At 45.5% G+C, this 22,269-nt stretch overlaps 1 protein-coding gene across 6 annotated transcripts in view; it reads left to right on the top strand.

Annotated features, from left to right (window-relative positions):
• syne1b (spectrin repeat containing, nuclear envelope 1b) overlaps positions 1–22,269 on the top strand; it is a 478,102-nt gene that overhangs the window by 337,912 nt on the left and 117,921 nt on the right. For all 6 annotated transcript variants that reach the window (XM_067989374.1, XM_067989378.1, XM_067989371.1 and 3 more), the window contains 9 exons: positions 301–434; positions 3,282–3,486; positions 5,041–5,223; positions 6,168–6,314; positions 10,872–11,026; positions 14,475–14,622; positions 16,424–16,518; positions 18,305–18,542; positions 20,305–20,499. In XM_067989374.1, coding sequence (XP_067845475.1) covers positions 301–434; positions 3,282–3,486; positions 5,041–5,223; positions 6,168–6,314; positions 10,872–11,026; positions 14,475–14,622; positions 16,424–16,518; positions 18,305–18,542; positions 20,305–20,499 — 1,500 coding nt within the window. The remainder of the gene's footprint in view (positions 1–300; positions 435–3,281; positions 3,487–5,040; positions 5,224–6,167; positions 6,315–10,871; positions 11,027–14,474; positions 14,623–16,423; positions 16,519–18,304; positions 18,543–20,304; positions 20,500–22,269) is intronic.

Here is a 22,269-nt window from a genome sequence, read left to right as displayed (position 1 = left end):
CGTGAGCTCTATAGAAATATGAGCTGCTGCTACATTTGGTGAGGGGCTTTCTCTCAGAAGCTCAGTTCCTTTCGTTGTTGGTTGAGATAGAAACTATAAAGTGCCCAGTTGATTCAGGACCTTAATAAGTTAAAGGTCCCATTTGGTTTTAAGCAAAGATAGTTGATTTAATTGCTTCAGTTGCACCAATCGCTGAAGTACATTTACACTGTTCAAAATCGGTAACGTCACCCCTTTTTCCCTTGTTTAAATGGCATCTGTTGTAACTTCATGAACATTTGGTCCAAATTTATTTGACAGAACTTGCAAGAGGAGCTGGAGAGGTCGGAGGGCAGCCTACGGAAGTTTGGCTCTGTGACCAACCAGCTGCTAAAGGAGTGTTGCCCGCCAGTTAACAGCTCACTGACTACTAGTCTGAACGAAGTTAATATGGGGTAAGGATTCCCTGGAGCATTGTTCCCACTGTTTAACAATAATACAGGTTTACAAAACAAAAATGCATAAAAGCCGCAGTATAATTCACAATGAACCAGTGAGCAGCCATTTTCTTCAGGGTGAGTCATAGAATTTTAAGGCACAGGAGGAGGCCATTCAGCCCATGATGCCTGTGCTGGCTCTCTGAAAGAGCTATCCCCTTAGTTCCACTCCCATACCCTTTTATTTTTTTCTTCTTCAAATATTTATCCAATTCCCTTTTAAGATGCTATTATCGATTCTGCTTCCACCACTGCTTCTGGTCGGGCATTCCATGTCTTAACAACCCTCTGCTCAAAAGAAAAATTCTCCTAACCCCTCCACTCGTTCTTTTGGTAATTATTTTAAAATTATCTCCTTTAGTTACCGCCTCACTGACCAGTGGAAATAGTTTTCCCTGATTTACCAGATCAAAATCTTTGATAATTTTGAACACCTCTATCAGGACACCACTCTCTTCCACAATGAGTAGCCTACATCCCATCCGCACTCCCTTTGAGAGTGGGAGCAAGGGTTTAACCCTAATATCTCGGCCCTTTGCGCATTCCAACCGGACTAGAATGCTTGACCCCAGACCGCCCCTGTTCTGTGCGTATGTTGTCCTGTAGTGCCATTTTCTGGTTGCTGCACCAGAGTACAATGGTAGCAGCTTGTTAACTGACTGTAATCTATAAATATGGGACTTCCTGTTTGGAACAATCCCACCCCGGTGGCCCATTGTGCAATGATCTCATGAGGCTTTGACTGCTTTGGGTGTGGTTTTCACAATTTCCTGTCGCTATATGAGGGTATTTTCAGAGGTGTTCCGCTCTATTTTAATTAAATTTGTTGATTCGTTCCATGAGATGTGGTATGGTAGCCTAGTGGTTCTGGTACTGGACTAATAATACAGAGGTCATGGGTTCAAATCCCATTGTGGCAAGCTGCATTCAATAAATTTGGTAATTTGTGAGCTGGCACCAGAAAATGACCATGAAAACTGCCAAATTGTCATAAAAACCCAACTGGTTCACTGATGTCCCTTAGGGAAGGGAACCTGCCACCCCTATGTGACTCCAGACCCATATTATCTGGTTGACTCTTAATGCCCTCAGGGCAACTAGGGATGGGCAATAAATGTGGCCTCACCAGTGTCATCCACATCCCGACAACAAATGAAAATAACAGGTTTATGTGCACCAATATTCTGCTGCAACTCACCTATGTGTGAGGCATATTGTCACTAACTGTCCCGATACCAGTTTGTATTTTTCAGAGATTCTTAAATGTTGAACAGCGGACGATTAGGAGCAACTTCAAGGCTGTGATCTCATGGGTCACTGGAGTATCACTTGTAGTTTCTAATATCATTTGAAGCTTTTGATAAGATGGTTGTAAATTGTCACTGGTGAGAAGTTTAGAATGCCATCTGAACCCAAGGATGAGATTGCAGCCTTGAAATCACTCATGTATATCTGTTCTTGTTTGTATCTTATACATATAATAATGTGGGACACTTTGCCCTGCTGTTCCTTTTCCTCAGGGTTAGTGCTCTCAACCACAAGAATCTGCATTTATATAGCACCTAGAAAACTAGCACCATGGGGACAGAGGTGGGGGGCTAGAACTGGACACTAAAGAAAGACTCGCATTTATATAGTGCCTTTCACGACATCAGAACATTGAAGTGTAGTCACTGTTGCTTTGTAGGGACATACAGCAGTCAATTTGCTCACAGCAAGGTCCCACAAACAGCAATGAGATAATGACATCATCATTTGCTTCAGCGATGTTGGTTGAGGGATAAATGTCGGCCAGGATACCGGGAGAATCCCCTGCTTTACTTCAAATAATGCTATGGGATTTCTACATCTACCTGAGAAGGCAGATGGGGCTCAGTTTAATGTTTGATCCATAAGACAGCACCTCTGACAGTGCAGCACTTCCTCAGTACTGCGCTGGAGAGTCAGCCTAGATTACATGCTCAAGTCTCTGGCGTGGGCTTGAACCCACAATCTTCTGACTCAGAGGCGAGAGTGCTACCCACTGAGCCAAGGCTGACAGCTAAAGCAGTAAAGTTGGGCGTCATGACCATATGTGTAGTAGTTGACCTGATGCTTATGGGACAGGTATGAATGGGACTGTGAGAGCGGACGCATGGAGAGGCAAAGAGGTATTTGTGGGGGACTGGGTGATTGTCTATGTTGCAGACTGCAGTCAGATAGAGCAGGGAGTGGTAGGGGAGATGAGCGGTAATAACCCATTTGAGAGCCTTGGAGCCGAATGGGAGTTTGCTGATGGTCTGGTAGTTAGTGAGGAGCCAATATTTATAACGCCATGGGATATTTTGCTACGTTAAAGGTGCTATATAAATGCAAGTTGTCGTTGTTGTTGGTGAGGATGGAGGGGCTGAAGGATATTTTAAGGAGTGTGGTGATAACATTGGTCTTGAATTGGTGGGAGGAGGCGAAGGAGGAAATACCTGAGGAAAAGGAGAAGTTGATGATTTTGGTGAGCGTTGAGTTGAGGGAGCAGGTGGTGCATCTCAAGGAGGCAAGGAGTCTATTAAGGGAGATAAGGGGGATGTGACCGAATTTGGGGCCGGGGCTGGGATAGCTGGGTTGGGGTGGGGAGAGGACCAGGCTGAGCCACTTGAGTCGATTTTGAGAAGGAAGGAATCCATGGAATTGTTATTGTTTGCAGTATCATCCAAACCAAAGTTTATGTTCTAATCCCCAGTACTGTCGCTGTGTGTTAACTTGTGCCTCTAAATGAATTACTTGTGCCTCTAAATGACCCAATATGTTCATTTTGTTTCCATGAATCAGCTGGAATAATTTGCTTCAAGATATCGTGGAGCAACTACACTCGAGTAAGGTTCTGCTCCAGCTCTGGCAAAAATACAAGGATTACTCGGGCCAGTGCTCTGTAACAGTGCAGCAGCAGGAGGAGAAAAGCAATGAGCTGATTAAGAAAGCCGCAAACAGGGATATCGCCGATGAGGAGGTTACAAAATGGATTCAGGACTGTGACGTGAGTACAATAGACACAGCAGTTAATGTGAAAGCAGAACCCCAACTACCATTTGCTTTTTACCCTTTAAAAACCACAGTGATTAAGCACTCTAATCTTTTAAAAATCCCCAATGGATCGCAGCTGTGGTACTTTTATGTGTTTTTTTTGGTGAGGTGTAGAGATTGGGGAGAAGGGTAGAGGTGTTAAGAGGTAATGACCAGTTTCTTTTTATAAGTATGAAAATAATCACCAAGATGATTCGTAAACTTTAATCTGAGTTGAATCATCTGAATTTCTGATCCTATTATGACTGATAATTATTTTACTGCATAATGTTTCAGGAAAAATTACACATTTTTATGGCTGTTAACCTATAATGACTGCAGCATTTTGACAGCACCTCCCAAACCTGCGAACTCCACCACCTAGAAGGACAAGGGCAGCAGGTGCTTGGAAACACCATCACCTCCAAGTTCCCCTCCAAGTCACACACCATCCAGACTTGGACATATATCGTCGTTCCTTCATCGTCGCTGGGTCAAAATCCTGGAACTCCCTACCCGACAGCATTGTGGGAGACCCATCACCACATGCACTGTAGCGGTTCAAGAAGGCACACCGCCTTCTTCTCAAGGGCAACTAGGGATGGGCAGTAAATGGCAGCCTTGCCAGTGATGCCCACATCCTGAGAATGAGCTGGATGTCTGCACATTGTTGGATTAAACCCTCACTTTGTGATCTGTCACTGGTGGACTGGATGGGGCAGTGGGTTAGAACATTTTCACCTATCTATCGACTGAGACTGGAACCCAGCCCAGCAAGGTGAAAGCCCCTTTTCTTTGATAGCTGTTTCAGCTGTCCCGTCAGTGGCCACGAGTCCAAAGTGCCCAAAATTTGGTACAAGTTGACACCAACTTGGCAATCTCTATCACAAGAGGCCATATGATGGTTGAAAAATGGAAATGCTTTAGAAGTGCACTGTGAGCTCTTATGTGTTTTGCTGGACTCTACCATTTTTAGATTGCATGGCTTTAGTTTCCAAAAACTGGAACAGTCCTGCAGTCATTCCTACATCTTTCCAACTACTCTATGGCACAAGGTGCCTCTCTCAGACTCTCTTAATCCTAGTCAGACTTTCAGTATTGGCAGCTAGATGAAGTTTGATGAACATGATTTATAACCTTACAATTAGAGCTCGGCACTTCTTCACACAAAGGGTGGTGGAAATCTGGAAAACTCTCCCTCAAAAAGCTGTTGAGGCTAGGTCAAATGAAAATTTCAAAACTTAGATTGATAGATTTTTGTTGGGTAAGGGTATTAAGGGTTACAGAACCAAGGGTAGATGGAGTTAAGATACAGATCGACCATGATCTAACTGAATGGCGGAATAGGCTCGAGGGGCTGAATGGCCTCCTCCTGTTCCTATAACAAGTATCCAGCAGTGCCTTCAAGAGCATGGGGCAGCATTTGGGACACATATTCGGGGTGAGAAAGCTCTCCAGTTCTTTTGAATTTGCCAAACTGCAGCAAGCAATGACCTTAAGTGAAACCTTCCTGTAATTCCCACCTCAGGAGCTGCTGAAGGCGTTGGGAGCGCTGCAAGATTCCCTTCACGTTCTCTCGGAGCTCGGAGAAGAGCTGAGACGGCAGGTGGACTCCTCTGCAGCGGCTGCTATTCAGTCTGACCGACTGTCCCTCACCCAGCGATTGTCTTCTCTGGAGCAAGTTCTCAGCAGGCAACGGACTGTGCTACAGGTACCTCCAACAGTTCAGTTTCTATGCGTTAATTCATCTAACAGTCTCCGTTTGTTTTTAGCACAGTTAATTACTGTTTCTTTTTCAGGGCTCCTTGACAACAAACTAAGTGCAATTTTAATTTACTAACTAAATGTAGAGGTAGTTCTAGATTCGGCCTACAGAGAATTTACAGGCTGGTTGTATTGCTGTTTCTGAATAAAAGAACTTGCATTTAAATGACCTCAGGACGTCCCAAAGCGCTTTACATCCACTGAAGTACCTTTGAAGTGTAGTCACTGTTGTAATTTGGAAGTGCGGCAGCCAATTTGCGCACAGCAAGATCCCACAAACAGCAATGAGATAAATGACTGGATAATTTGATTCATTGGTGATCATTGATTGGTGAATATTGGCCTGGACACCTCCACTAATGAAGGACTCTTAGTACTCCACTTCTGTCAGCCTAGATTATGTTTCTCTGCAATACAATATTCACTACACTCCAAAAGTAGTTAATTGACTATAAAGCACTTAGGGACGTCCTGAGGTCGTGAAAGGAGCTATATAAATGCAGCAGCCAATTTGTGCATAGTAAGATCCCAATGAATAACAAACAAATATGTTTTTGGTGCTGTTGGTTGAGGGGTAAATATTGGGCAGGACAGCGGGGAGAACTCCCCTGCTCTTCTTCGAATAATGCTATGGGATCTTTTACATCCATTTGAGAGGGCAGACAGGGCCTCGGTTTAACGTCTCATCCAACGGCACCTCCGACAGTGCAGCAATCCCTCAGTACTGCACTGGGAGTGTTGGCCTTGATTATGTGCTCAAGTCTCTGGAGTGGGACTTGACCCCACAACTTTCTGACTCAGAGGCGATAGTGCTACCACTGAGCCAAGAGATCTGTGAAGGGTAATTCTGTAACTGTAGGAGTCTCTAACTGGGAACATTTCACACGACAGGCTGGCATTCAAGATTATGAGACATTCAGCAGGAGACTGGAAGCCTTGGAGAAGTGGATTGTGGAGGCTGATGAGGTGCTAAAATTGCAGGATCCCAACCGATCATCCGATCTAACCATAATCCAGGACAGAATGGAGGAGCTCAAAGTAAGTTCCTTACACTTGTGTTGCTTTATGTATCAGATATTAAACGGGCGGGTTTTGGATATACATCTCCTTCCTGTTGGTTTGGATTTTTTTTATTGTTTTGTCATGCCTTCAGCTTCCCTTCAATAAATTTCTAGGTCCTGACATTCCCAGGCTTCTTGCATCAAGAGGATGGACACACGGACACACTTCACCAACATCTCTTTGTTGCTGCTGAGAGCTGACCTGTCAATACGCTCAGATCTTCCCCGCCCCCCCCGGCCCAACACCCTGATCCACCCCCAGTCACCCTCTGCAGAGAGATAGCTTGGCCTCTACTTAGCTATGCTCCCTTCCCACTGTACTCAATGCATCTGAGACGTGGAGTGGGGTGGGGACAGCAACTGCCCCTCTGACTCTACGATATTCCCTTTCAATGCTCCCCGACGCACAGCAACATAGCGGTACTCGCCAGGAGTTTGCTGGAGAGTCTATATTGTAAATAATGTCGAGAGTATAAATGGGGGTGGGGAGTTAACAGAAGGGAAAATCGGGAAGGGTGTAAAGCGGGCGGCCGATTCGCTGTCATCCATTTTATGTTGCTGCCTAGGACCAATTTCATCATCTTCTTTAATTGAACGTAAGTTGGTTTAGTTGAGTGAAAGGACCGGTGTTTTATTGTATTTTTAAATTTCTCCTGGGATAAATGAGGAGCAAAATTGGGTGCAAGGAGTATTACATAGAATTTACAGCACAGGAACAGGCCATTCAGCCCAACTGCTCAGTGCCGGTGTTTATGCTCCACATGAGCCTCCACCCACCTTACTTCATCTCACCCTATCAACATATCCTCCTCTTCCTTTCTCCCTCGTGTACTTATTGAGCTTCCCCTTAAATGCATATATGCTATTCGCCTCAACTACTCCATGTGGTAGCAAGTTCCACAGCCAGTTCAGTCTTTCCTGATAGTTGTATCCTCTCAGTTCTGGTATCATCCTTGTAAATCTTTTTTGCACTTTCTCCAGTGCCCCTATATCCTTTTTGTAATATGGAGATGAGAACTGTGCACAATACTCTAAGTGTGGTCTAATCGAGGTTCTATATAAGTTTAACATAACTTCTCTGCTTTTATTATTTAAAATTCTATTCCTCTAGGAACAAACCCCAGTGCTCTGTTTGCACTTTTAATGGCTTTGTTAATCTGCATTGCAACTTTTAATGATTTGTGAATCTGTACCCCCAGATCCCTACATTACTATAGAGTAATATAGTAATGGGAGTGGAGATGTTTGAGGCTGGATGTATGAACAGAGGATTCTGTATTTTATGTGCATGGGAATGGGTTCTTATAATGCAGTCTGTGACAGCATGAATTGTCAACGAGACTGTCCTGTTAAATGTTCATGTCGAACCTGCAGTCAGTCTGCGCTGTGAGGAAGCGCAGAAGTTTGGCAGGTCACGAGAGGGGAGCTTTTTATGGTCCCTGATTGATGGGATTGGATTTCAGCTGATTCTTTCAGACCAAGTATTTCAGGCATTCGCCCCAGACACTGATATAACACCAGGATGTCCTGTCGCTTTTCGAAGATTTGATCTCTGCACTCCTGGCAGCTTCCTTTCAAAGTGGCCTGTTTTTTACCAAGGAATCGCTGTTTGTTATTTGTTATATTATAGAGGGCAGGTATTTGATCGTGGGAAAGTACATAGTTGGACGTAGAACAGATCAATATAAGTTGCGTATATAAACTTTATCGTATCTTATTTGTCAGGCTTTTATCCATCCAATCAGGTTTACATTAGGAACTGGAAATGTAACGAGAATTTAGATCTTTCTTTTCTTAAAATGCCCACAAGACAACAACAACTTGCATTTATATAGCGCCGTTAACGTGGTAAAATGTCCCAAGGGGTTCACAGGAGTGTTACACCGAGTCACATAAGGAGACATTAGGACAGGTGACCAAAAGCTTGGTCAAAGAGGACTGTCTTAAAAAAGAGAGGTAGACAGACAGAAAGGTTTAGGGAGGGAATTCCAGAGCTTAGGGCCTAGGCAGCTGAAAGCTTGGCATCCAATGGTAGAGCGATTAAAATCGGGGATGCGCAAGAGGCCAGAATTGGAGGAGTGCAGCGATCTCGGAGGGCTGTAGGACTGGACGAGATTACAGAGATAGGGAGGCGCGAGGCCGTGGAGGGATTTGAAAACAAGAAAGACATCCAATCATTAGACCATAAACCATAAGAGACCATAAGAAATAGGAGCAGGAGTAGCCCATTTGGCCCTTCGAACCTGCTCCACCATTTAATGAGATCATGGCTGATCTGATTTTTACCTCAACTCCACTTTCCCGCCTTGTCCCCATATCCTTTGACTCCCTTGCTGATCATAAATGTGTCTATTTGGGGTGAGCCCTTATTCTGAGACTATGTCCCCTAGTTTTAGATTCCCCCATGAGGGGTGATATCCTCTCAGCATCTACCCTATCGAGTCTTCTCAGAATCTTATATGTTTCAATAAGATCCCTTCTTATTCTTCTAAACTCCAATGAGTATAGACCCAACCTGTTCAATCTTTCCTCATAAGACAACCCTTCCATACTCGGAATCAACCTAGTGAACCTTCTCTGAAATCCCTCCAATACAAGTATGTCCTTAAATAAGGGCACCAGAACTGTATGCAGTACTCCAGGTGTGGTCTCACCAGCATGACTTCCCTGCTTTTATACTCCATCTCCCTAGAAATAAAAGCAAATATTCCATTTGCCTTCCGGATTACCTGCTGCACCTGTATGTTGATTTTATGTGCTTCATGTACGGAGGACACCCAGATCCCTCTGTACCGCAGCATTTTGTAATATTTCTCCATTCAAATAATATTTTGCTTTTTTATTTTTCCTCCCAAAGTGGATGACTTCACATTTTCCCATATTATATTCCATCTGCCAAATTTTTGCCCATTCGCTTAACCTGTCAATATCCCTTTGCAGACACTTTGTGTCCTCCTCACAACTTGCTTTTCCACCTATCTTTGCATCATCAGCAAATTTGGCCACAATATACTCTGTTCCTTCATCCAAGTCATTGATATATATTGTAAATAGTTGAGTCCCCAGCACTGATCCCTGCAGCACCCCACTAGTTACAGATTGACATCCCGAAAATGACCCTTTTATCCCGACTCTTTGTTTTCTGTTAGTTAGCCAATCCTCTATCCATGCCATATATTACCCCCAACACCATGAGCTCTTATCTTGTGCAGTAATCTTTTATGTGGCACCTTATCGAATGCCTTTTGGAAATCCAAATATACTGCATCGATTGGTTCCCCTTTATCCACTCTGCTCGTTACTTCCTCAAAGAACTTTAATAAATTTGTCAAACACGATTTCCCCTTCGTAAAACCATGTTGACTCTCCTTGATTGTATTATGAGTCGCCAAATGTCCTGCTACTACTTCCTTAATAATGGATTCTAGCCTTTCCCAATGACGGATGTTAGGCTAACTGACCTATAGTTACCTGCTTTCTGTCTCACTCCCTTCTTGAATAGGGGTGTTACGTTTGCGGTTTTCCAATCCGCTGGGACCTTTCCAGAATCTAATGACTTCTAGAAGATTACAAGCAACGCATCCACTATCTCTGTAGCCACTTCCTTTAAGACCCTCGGATGCAAGCCATCAGGTCCAGGGGACTTGTCAGCCTTTAGACCCATTAGTTTACCTAGTACTTTATCTCTGGTGATAGTGATTGTTTTTAGTTCCTCCCTCCCCTTTGCCCCTTGATTATCTACTATTAGTGGTATGTTATTAGTGTCTTCTACTGTGAAGACAGATACAAAATATCTGTTCAATTCCTCTGCCATTTCCTTGTTTTCCATTATTATTTCTCCAGTCTCATCCTCTAAGGGACCAATGTTTACTTTAGCTACCCTCTTCCTTTTCATATACTTGTAGAAGCTTTTACTGTCAGTTTTTATAATAGAAAGATTACAAAACTGAATCTATGAGAAGAGAACTTGAAGGTTTTTGTGAAATCGTAGGATTACACTATGGGGTAGAATGAGGAGAGATTTTCCTGGTCCAGCTTCTGGGACTATTGGCATGTCTGAGCGCAGTGAATGCAGGAAGATCAGATGCTGAGGAGCTCACACCCCTAAGAAAACTTGCCCATCTTTCCATCCATTTAAATGAATGGACAGAATATGGGTGGGCTCTGTGAGGGACAGGTGCTGTTCCCGGCCCAATTATCCTGCCTCCAGACATGCCAATAGCCCCAGGCAAAGGAGCAGGAAAAGCTCCCCTATTCATTTTAGCACGGGAAGAGACCACTTGGACCCCCTTGTCTGAAGGGTCGAATGGCTTCCTTCCATTCTCGGTAGGACCCTACTCCTGTGAATTGAGGGTCCCTCTTGGGAGCACAGGATCACTGAATAGACCCTCATCGCCACCCTTTGTTTGACCTGACCTGTGCAGGAAACTGGATCAGTTGGAAACAATTCTGCTTAAATTCTTCAGTGATTTCAGTCTGAAGATGAGCAGTGGTCATACTCTGGGGTGATGCTGATGGTTTTTGTATTTCACAGGTCCAGATGCTGAGGTTCAGCAGTACGGTTCCTGACCTGGATCGTCTGAATGAATTGGGGTACAGGTTACCCCTGAACGATAAGGAGATCAAGCGCATGCAGACGTTGAACAGACACTGGTCCTCGATTTCAGCCCAGACCACAGAGAGGTTTAGGTAAGTTAGCGAGCCACATTCAGCAGATTACTGTCTCAATCTTGTAAACCACTGCCACTTGGTACTGAGGTTAAACCTTCTGTGTCCTTCAGTGCTGATTGCTGGGAAAGAATGTGGCCCCGGTCAGAAATGTGAACCGATTTAACTGGGACAAACCAAAAAACCGTGGCACCGAATTTCCTGGATTGCTGTTACACTGAAATTTACAACGATTTCTGCGCCGATCTTGCTGGCAGGAACTTGCGCCGAAATTTCCTGTGGTACTCATTTGCCCTATGCCAGAACATGAAAACCGGGGTAAAGCAAGCAGCGAATACAGTGCTACCGATAGGGATAACAGCGAGTGGGCTGCTGTGTTCTGCCCTGGCGCCTCACTCTCAGAGCCTCCTGCATCTTCTGCTCCTCTTCCTCTTCCATTGTTACGCAGAACAGTAGTATCCCCATTGGGAAGATCAGTCCAGTCCTACCCAACCCGTAGGGGGAGGGGCAGAACGGTTCTGAAAAATCTAGGGTGCACTGACACTGGCAGTGCTTTAATTAGGTGTAGTGCAGGACTCAGTAAGGAAAATTGCCCCCCAAAAACTCATGAAGAAATCACCATCAAACTCCAGAAATCTCATATACCCCGACATCAGGTGACTTCGACCCTTGCTGCACCCAAATTTCTGGGCATAGACTTACGGCATTATTCACGTAAACCCAGGAAACTCTTTTGCACGGGGGCGGAGCTATGTCAATGAGTGTCAGAGGGTTCTGGCGGATGTATCAAAGGAAATTCACTCGTAGCAATGCTCCAGTGTAAAACCAGCATAAATCAGTTGCGCGTGAATTTCCTCAGGAAAAAATGGCCCACGCTGCTCTTACACCGTAGTTACATCAAAACTTTCCAGGAAGTTCCAGGACCTTGATTTAATCTATTCAGCAGGAATCGTCCCGTCCGGTATGTTTAAAAGGACTCGCAGCAGGTTTTAGGATTCAATAATTGAATTTCACCAGATGGCAAATTGATGCCAGCCACGGCTCAGTGGGTAGCACTCCTGTCTCTGGGTTAGAAGGTCATCGGTTCAAGCCCCACTCCAGAGACTTGAGCCCATCATCCAGGCTGATGCCCCCAGTGTAGCACTGAGGGAGTGCTGCACTGTCGAAGGCGCCGTCTTTCGGATGAAACTTTAAACTAACGCCGCGTTCAGGAGGATGTGAAGAAGAGCAGGGAGTTCACTTGGTGTCCTGGCCAACATTTGCCCCCCCCAGACCAATCAAAATGGAGTACTTGGTTGTTCAAATTATCGATATTTGTGGGATCTCGCTGTGTGCAAAATGACTGCCGTGTTTGCCAACATAACAGCATACAATTCACAGCCTGTGAAGTGCTTTGGGGTGTTTCTGAGAGGTGTAATAAGGTGCCAGGTAAATGTCAGTCCTTTTTTTTCCTTTGAAACGAGTGGGTGATTGCTGGTAAATGACAGGTAAACGTTACATTAGTGTGGTGGGGAATTGGGGAGGGGGAGTTGCTTTCCTGAGGTTAGGATGAGGGCACATTGTTGTGACATCGGGAGTTTTTTACTGTGGATCTGATGATCCTTCTTCTGGGCTGGGAGTGCTTGATGCCTAAAATGCAAGCACGTCCTTGATGAGCACAAATAATTCCAATTAAGAGAATGCTTCAACAACAACAACTTGCATTTATGTAGCACATTTAACGTGGTAAAACATCCCAAAGCCCTTCACAGGAGCGTTATCAGACAAAATTTGATACCGAGCCACATAAGGAGATATTAGGACATATGACCAAAAGCTTGGTCAAAAAGGTAGATTTGTCTTAAATGAGGAAAGAGAGGTAGAGAGGCAGACAGGTTTAGGGAGGGAATTGTAGAGCTTGGGGCCTAGGCAGCTGAAGGCATGGCCATCAATGGTGGAGCGATGAAAATTGAGGATGCACAAGAGGCCAGAATTGGAGGAGCGCAGAGATCTCAGTAGGACTGGAACTCCCTTCCTAACAGCACAGTGGGAGAACCGTCACCACACGGATTGCAGCGGTTCAAGAAGGCAGCTCACCACCACCTTCTCAAGGGCAATTAGGGATGGGCAATAAATGCCGGCCTCGCCAGCGACGCCCACATCCCATGAACGAATAAAAAAAAAAGTTACACCCTTACTCATGAAACTCCGTGTTTCCAGCAAGAGAGAGAGAGATTACCTCTGTTACCTCTTGTTTCACAACACTTGCCTGAAAAAGTATATCCCTCCACCACCCCTTCGTATTGACACCTCTCTCCTGGTCCCTCTGCCAGCGCCATTTCTCTGGACTTAGTTTGCTCCACTGGTTATTGGGCCAGTTTCAGTGTCCGGGATTAATTGTCCCTGGTTTGACAGGGTGGAATCGGAAGAAACTTGCCTTCCACTTTTTGCAGACTGCTACAGGGAGAGGGGTGGGGGATGTTATCACAAGCTCCTGATTACGTGGGCACATTGCACCCTGTGGGGCCATACGCAGCCCGTCCCCAAAATACCTTCAGGGGTCGAGAAATGGGCCTGACCTGAGGGCATGGGCACTTCCACATGACATTGGTGTAAGCCAAGTTCCAAGAGGACTATTAACACCTGTGACATGACCTCCCCTCCCTGCACTGGGGAAGGGAAGCAATCCAGCAGGTAACCTATTTAGTTGTATTAATTGATCGATATTCTCCAATCACAGAATCATACAACACAAAAGGAGACCATTCGGCCCATTGTGCCTGTGCCGGCTCTTTGAAAAAGCTTTCCAATTATTCCCACTCCCCTGCTCTTTCCCCATAGTCCCACAATTTTCCCCCCTTCAAATATATATCCAATTCACTTTTGAAAGTTACTATTGAATCTGCTTCCACCGCCCTTTCAGATCATAACAACTCACTGCATAAAAAATTATCTTAAATCTTGTCCTCTGTTTACCTACCCTCCTGCCAGCAGAAACAGTTTCTCCCTATCTACTCTATCAAAATCCCTCATGATTTTGAATACCTCTATTAAATCTCCCCTTAACCTTCTCCAATCAAAGGAGAACAATTCCAGCTTCTCTAGTCTCTCCACATAACTGAAGTTCCTCATCCCTGGTACCATTCTGGTAAATCTCCTCTGCACAATCTCCAAGGCCTTGACATCCTTCCTAAAGTGTGGTGGCCACAGTACTGCAGCTGAGGCCTAACCAGTGATTTATAAAGGTTTAGCTTAATTTCCTTGCTTTTGTACTCTATGCCTCGATTTATGAAGCCCAGGATCCCGCATGCTTTTATTAACGGTCATATCAACTTGTCCATTCTTGAGTCTATGCAACATAATCAGAGGTTCAGTTCATTCAGATAACTAATTTCTGCAAGCAAGGAGGATTATCTGACTTATCAGCACCTTTAATGGTTTCCTTTTTGCTAAACCGTTTCAATTTTTCACCCCCTCTCTGCTCTCGCAGTAAACTGCAAGCATTCCTGCTGCAGCACCAGACCTTCCTCGAGAAATGCGAAACCTGGATGGAGTTCTTGGTCCAAACCGAACAAAAGCTGGCGGTGGAAATATCAGGAAACTACCAGAACCTTCTGGAGCAGCAGAGAGCGCATGAGGCAAGTGGAGAGAGGTTGGGGATTTGGGAACGCAAGCATCAATGGGAACACCATCACCTTCAAGTTCCCATCCAAGTCACACACCATCCTGACTTGGACATACCTCGCCGTTCCTTCACCGTCGCTGGGTCAAAATCCTGGAATTCCCTATCTAACAGCACTGTGGGAGCACCTTCACCACACGGACTGCAGTTGTTCAAGTAGAAGGCCCACTATCATCATTTTAAGGACAATTAGGGATGGGCACTAAACGCTCGCCTTGCCAGCAATGCCCTCATCCCAAGAATGAATAAATAAAAAATCACTAGAGAACAAGGCACAGGAGAGTTAAAATACGGTTGCTGGGTGGGCTCCTCAGTTCAGGGTATTGTGTGCTGGAGATGAGTGTCTTGTTGGGGGCTTTTTAGTTACTGCTACATTCTTGTGTCAAGGAATTAGCCAGCGGTTAATGATTTAATCCACTACAACAGACTTATCGGTAACCATGCAACCAATAATTTGTTCTGTTTTGTGGGAAGTTTCACTTCAGATTGTTGACCATTTGAACTGAGTAGAGTCCAAACTCTTTGGCAGAGGTAATTTCTGCTAACTTTGATCACACTGCTTCTGTAGCCTGTGGTGGCCTAGTGATCCTGGTCCTCGATTCGCAAACTCAGAGGTCGTAGGTTTAAATCCCTCCATGACAAGTTGTGAGTTTGAATTCAATAAATCTGGTAGTTTATGGACTGGCAGCAGGAAAGTGACCATGAAAACTCCCGGATTGTTGTAAAAACCCAACTGGTTCACTAATGTCCTTCAGGTAAGGGAACCTGTCACCCCTCCCTGGTCTGGCCTACAGGTGAATCCAGTCCCATGCTACGTGATTGACACTTTATGCCCTCAGGGCAATTAGGGATGGGCAGTAATTACTGGCTTGCCAGTGTTGCCCACATCTCGAGAACAAATCAAAACCCCATGGTTGCCTGTGTTAATCTAGTGGACAGCTAAGGCTAAATGTGACAAATGCATACTCCTGGGGTGGAGCCTCACCCCCTGGGACCCCATATCAGGAAACCATGAGCGCAGTCCCCACCATTTTCTGCCACTAAGTGGGAACTCTTGGAGTCTGTGTCCACTCTCTCCTGATGAGCGCTGCCGTGGGTGAGGATCTGCATCAGCAGTGTACATTCATAATATTTACCGTCTGTTGCCCTTGGGTATGTCAGTACAATTTGTGCGCACCTGTGTGTGCTCCCATTATACACCAAGATCGATTTTGTCCTTGTTGCAGTTGTCCTTGTTGTCAATCTGCTCAATTCAAAAAATTAACTGGAGCATGGACATTAATATATAACTTCCTTTGGGTGTCTTTGTCCACTGTTCTGGATACCTTGTGCTTGACTCAGTTGGTAGCACTCTCCTCTGAGTCGGAAGGTTGTGGTTTCAAGCCCCACTCCAGAGACTTGAGCACATAACCTAGACTGACATTCCCTGTGCAATACTGAGGGAGTGCTGCACTGTTGGAGGTGCCGTCTTTTGGATCAGAAGTTAAACCGAGATCCTGTTTCCCTGTTCAGCTGGATTTGAAGAAGAGCAGGGGAATTCTCTCAAGATCCTGGCCAACATCCCCACTTTAATAAAACACCACCAAAAACAGATTAACCAGTCATTCATCTGACTTCCAGAATGTGGGACCTTGCTGCGTCCATTATAGTAACTCGTTGACTGCAAAGCCCTTTGGGGCGTCCCGAGCTCATCATCAGACACAATTCAACTACAAGTTCATTCTTTCTAACTGCTCCTCTTCTCTGTTCTGGTGCAGCTGTTCCAGGCAGAGATGTTCAGCCGTCAGCAGATCCTACACTCAATCATCAGCGATGGGCAGCATCTTCTGGAGCAGGGCCAGGTCGACGACAGGTAATATCCTCGCAGTCCGGCACTCTGTGTCCAAGGGCAGAAGCACTGGTTTAGAGAGTTCATTTTTTAGAATAAGCCTTCTATATGAATTAACATCCGATATTAATTTAGGTATGCCGAAACTGAAACCAGTTCAAAAGAAATTCAGATGTACATATCAAATCAGATTAGAATTTAAATAATTTAATGTCTCTTACCTGCAAGGCCCATTTATCCAACACCCAGTCCATGCAAGGCCCATTTATCCAACACCCAGTCCATGTGAAGCCCATTTATCCATCACCCAGTCCATGCAAGGCCCATTTATCCATCATCCAGCCCAAGCAAGGCCCATTTATCCATCACCCAGTCCATGCAAGGCCCATTTATCCATCACCCCAGTCCATGCAAGGCCCATTTATCCATCACCCCAGTCCATGCAAGGCCCATTTATCCATCACCCAGTCCATGCAAGGCCCATTTATCCATCACCCCAGTCCATGCAAGGCCCATTTATCCATCACCCAGTCCATGTGAAGCCCATTTATCCATCACCCAGTCCATGCAAGGCCCATTTATCCATCACCCAGTCCATGCAAGGCCCATTTATCCATCACCCAGTCCATGCAAGCCTCCACTGGCTTCCCATGGTCTAGAGAATTGACCAAGATCCTCGACTTCATCTTCAAAATCCTCCATGCCTCGCCTGTCCCTACCTTTATAATCTACCCAAGCTTTAGCATGCCTGCTTACACCCTCTGATACTGCCCTAGTTCTCCGCTCGGGGCCTCTCCTTCAGCCACTTTGCCCTGCACTCTGAAACTCCCTCCCTCAGAATGTCCATTTTGCCATCATCCTCCCTGCCTACAAATGCCTCCTAAAGACCCTCTTTCTCGGCTCTGCTTTCACCTCCCCACTCTGAACCCTTCATTCCTTTCTCTCCCACTTGCTGAGCGCCCACTCATCTCTCCACCGCCTTGAGATATCTGGAGCGTTAAACGATGTAACACCAATTGTGGTAAACCTCATCTCAGTGACAAGGTGGTCACCTTCTCTACAAATTCATGTTCTTGGTTGCCTAGAAACTTAAAGCTCTTTGATTACAGGTTGAAATAAAAATCCCCTGTGCTCAATGCTCCAAACAGGTGCTCCCATCCATCCAGTTTCTTGAACATTGATTTGAATTGGTTTTTTTAGAACAAAACAGCTAAGTTTTTCAAAAGTGCTGATATGAGAGGCTACTTTGCTACTTTTTGTTCAAGGTGTTGATGATGATTAAAGGATTTGATAAGGTATATTAAACTATTTTCTCTGGTGGGGAGTCCAGAACATGGGCCATAACCCTAAAATTAGAGCCATGCCTTTTAGGGGTGATGTCAGAAAGCACTTCTTCACACAAAGGATAGTGGAAATCTGGAACTCTCTCCCCCAAAAAGCTGTTGAGGCCGAGAGTCAATTGAAAATTTCAAAACTGAGATTGATAGATTTTTGTTGGGTAAGTGATTAAGGGTTGCAGAACCAAGGAGGGTAGATGGAGTTAAGATACAGATCAGCCATGATCTATTTGAATTGCGCAATAGGCTAGAGGGGCTGAATGGCCACCTCCTGTCCCTCGGTAATAAGTTTGAGGGGCTGAATGGCCTCCTCCTGTTCCTGTGTTCCTACTTCACAAGTATTTTTCAGTTTGACCAACAGGGAGGGAAAATAAATCCCAGGGCAACTGATGGTGGAGACTGGGGAGAAGAGCAACAGAGGGGAGATAATATAACATATCATTTAAACAGCTGCTATTTGTGTCCTCCCCCAGGGACGAGTTTAACTCGAAGCTGGCCATGCTGAGTAACCAGTGGCAAGGAGTGATCCGCCGTGCACAGCAGCGGAGGGGGATAATTGACAGTCAGATCCGGCAGTGGCAGCGTTACCGGGAGATGGCGGAGAAACTGAGGAAGTGGCTGTTGGACGTGTCGCAGCAGCTCGAGCGGAGGTGGAGCAGTGCTGCACCCATCGCCCTGCAGCAGGCCAGGGCCCTGCTGGATGAGGTGCAGGTGGGGGCAACATTTACAAAGAGTAATCCAGCATCATCGTCATACACTCGTTTCATTGTCACTCGACAGAGAAAATTAAGGGGATACGCACTGGGGAAGGGAATCCCCGATCTTTTGATTGGAGCTGGGTGATCCCTGATCTTTTGATTGGAGCTGGGTGATCCCCGATCGTTTGATTAAGAGCTGGGTGATCCCCGATCTTTTGATTAAGAGCTGGGTGATCCCCGATCGTTTGATTAAGAGCTGGGTGATCCCCGATCGTTTGATTAAGAGCTGCGTGATCCCCGATCGTTTGATTAAGAGCTGGGTGATCCCCGATCGTTTGATTAAGAGCTGGGTGATCCCCGATCGTTTGATTAAGAGCTGGGTGATCCCCGATCGTTTGATTAAGAGCTGGGTGATCCCCGATCGTTTGATTAAGAGCTGGGTGATCCCCGATCGTTTGATTAAGAGCTGGGTGATCCCCGATCGTTTGATTAAGAGCTGGGTGATCCCCGATCGTTTGATTAAGAGCTGGGTGATCCCCGATCGTTTGATTAAGAGCTGGGTGATCCCCGATCGTTTGATTAAGAGCTGGGTGATCCCCGATCGTTTGATTAAGAGCTGGGTGATCCCCGATCGTTTGATTAAGAGCTGGGTGATCCCCGATCGTTTGATTAAGAGCTGGGTGATCCCCGATCTTTTGATTGGAGCTGGGTGATCCCCGATCTTTTGATTAAGAGTTGGGTGATCCCTGATCTTTTGATTAAGAGCTGGGTGATCCCCGATCTTTGAATTGGAGCAGGGTGATCCCCGATCTTTTGATTGGAGCTGGGTGATCCCCGATCTTTTGATTGGAGCTGGGTGATCCCCGATCTTTTGATTGGAGCTGGGTGATCCCCGATTTCCAAAGAGCTCTGGAGCTGCTCCACTGCCTGCGGGCACTCAGAATATTACCCCCTAATTTCCTGTTCAGAGGTATAACTTTGCAGATTGTCAAGGTTTCTGCCATCACTCCCTAATCCCGTGATAGTGTAGCCCATCCAATCCCATGAATCCATAGCGTGTCCAATCCCATGGTACCGTAGCCCGTCCAATCCTATGTTACTGTGTCCTGTCCATTCCCATATTACTATGTCCTGTCCAATCCCGTGATACCATAGCCCATCCAATCCCATGTTACTGTAGCCCGTCCAATCCTGTGTTACCATATCCCATCCAATCCTGCTTTACTGTAGCCCATCCAATCCCATGTTACTGTAGCCCGTCCAATCCCATGTTACTGTAGCCCATCCAACCCCATGTTACCGTAGCCTGTCCAATCCCTTGTTACCGTTACCCGTCCAATCGCGTGTTACTGTGTCCCGTCCAATCTCGTGTTACTGTGTCCCATCCAATCCCACGTTACTGTAGCAGTGTCCATTCCCGTGTTACTGTATCCCATCCAATCCTATGTTACCGTATCCCAACAAATCCGATGTTGTTGTAGCAATGCCCAATCCCGTGTTATTGTAGCAGCCTACCCTAGTATATTAATTACCTACTGTTGCCATCTCATTAATTGTTGTGCTGCCTAAAGTCCTACTGAAAGTCAGAGTCTAAAAGAAATCCTTGTACGGTCAGCAGTCCAGGTATTTGGTAAGTACAGTCATTGTTGCCAATAGTTCTTCCTCTTTGGCCATCTTGACCATCATCCTAATTCAGAGATTGGCCCAACGCCCCGGGTCTCAGACCCCAACAGACCATCCCCGCAAGATATTGATCATCGGTCTCTCTTTTGCAGTTGAAGGAGAAAGTGTTGCAGCGTCAGCAGGGGAGCTACATCCTGACAGTAGAGGCAGGGAAACAGCTCCTGCTCTCTGCCGATAGTGGGGCTGAGGCAGCTCTGCAGGCTGAGCTCACTGATATCCAAGAGCAATGGAGGACAGTTAACATCCATCTGGAGGAACAGAGGAAACAGCTGAAAATTTTATTAAAGGTAGGTGTCGACTGCTGCGGCCCATTCGTGCACTCCGCTGACGTTATACTATACTATCGCCCCTGTCCTAATGTATCATAGCACCTAAAACATCTCGAGGCACTTCACAGAGGAAGAAACAATTGGGCATTGATTCTTAGTGGAAGAGTTAGGAGAGGTGATTGCAAGTTTGGTCAAAGAGAAAAGGCTGAGAAGGAGAGGTACAGAATGGTAGAGAGGGAGAGGTACAGAATGGTAGAGAGGGAGGGGTACAGAATGGTAGAGAGGGAGGGGTACAGAATGGTAGAGAGGGAGGGGTACAGAATGGTAGAGAGGGAGGGGTACAGAATGGTAGAGGGAGAGGGAGAGAGGGAGAGGTACAGAATGGTAGAGGGAGAGGGACAGATTGGTAGAGAAGGAGAGGTACAGAATGGTAGAGGGAGAGAGGGAGAGGGACAGAATGGTGGAGGGGCAGAGCGGGAGAGGTGTCAGGGCAGTGGTAAAGAGCTATTTAGTGGAGAGAATTAGAGAAGGAAGGGATTTGGCACATCCTTCACACACTGGAGGACCCAATTTGTTTGTCAGTTTCGGAGAGTGTTGGCAATAATGTGAAAAGTTGCTTTCTGTGTGTAACAGAGAAAGACAAAGGAGAATCATCACAAGCTTTGGGCAGATTTTTTATAATAATTATGTTGCTTGCATTGACAAACTTAGCGAGTATGTTCATTTTGCTAACATGATTACTTGAAATATTGGTAATTTGTGCATTGAACAAAAAGACTTGCATTTATACAGCAACTTCAACAACCTCAAGACATCCCAAAGCACTTTACAGGCAATGAAGTATTTTTGAAGTGTACTCACTGTTCTAATATAGGAAGCGTGGCAACCAATTTGCGCACAGCAAGCTCCCACAAACAGCAATGTGATAATGACCAGATAATCTGTTTTAGTGCGATTGATTGAGGGATTATATATGGACCAGGACACTGGGGGTTCTCCCCTGCTCTTTTTGGAATAGTGCCATGGGATCTTTTACTTCCACCTGAGAGGGGAAACAGGACCTCGTTTTAACATCTCAACGGAAAGACGACGCCTCCAATAGTGCACTACCTCAGTACTGCACTGAATGCAGTATTGGGCAATGCAGAGATGGAAGTTCGTCCTTGTTACAGATGATCAATGTAGAGAGATGGGAGCTTGTCCCTGTTACTGATGGTCAACATAGAGAGATGGAAGCTCGTTTGTGATACTGATGGTCAATATAGAGAGGTGGAAGCTCGTTTGTGATACTGATGGTCAATATAGAGAGGTGGAAGCTCGTTTGTGATACTGATGGTCAATATAGAGAGATGGAAGCTCATTTGTGATACTGATGGCCAATGCAGAGAGATGGGAACTTGTACCTGACACTGGGACAAAGCCATTGGGCAATGACATTCAGAGTGAATAGTAGAATGAGCTCTGTTTGCATGTGTTGGTGATTTAGAATTTTTAATGGCAATACTCTCAAAGTGAGAATAGCCCCTGTTCTGACTCTGATTCACTCCAGACTCTTTTACAAAAGAGTCTACTTCCAAAATCTATCGTTTCTCCTGTGAACTGAAACGTGACCTCATGCACAAAGTAATCTGGGTTAACACCCATTAACTGACGGGGTACACAAAGAATTGTCCAGGACACCAACATACGCTCCGCAACTGACACATGTGGGTTTTAAAGCCAGTCGTCCTAACAAGCTTTGTTTTTATGTATTAATTTTCAGTGCTGCTTTGTTTAGATAAATAGATA

Source organism: Heptranchias perlo, chromosome 8, assembly GCF_035084215.1.
Source record: "Heptranchias perlo isolate sHepPer1 chromosome 8, sHepPer1.hap1, whole genome shotgun sequence".
NCBI lineage: Eukaryota > Metazoa > Chordata > Chondrichthyes > Hexanchiformes > Hexanchidae > Heptranchias > Heptranchias perlo.
Note: the sequence above shows the minus strand (reverse complement) of the source record. Positions and strands in the feature narration are given on the sequence as shown.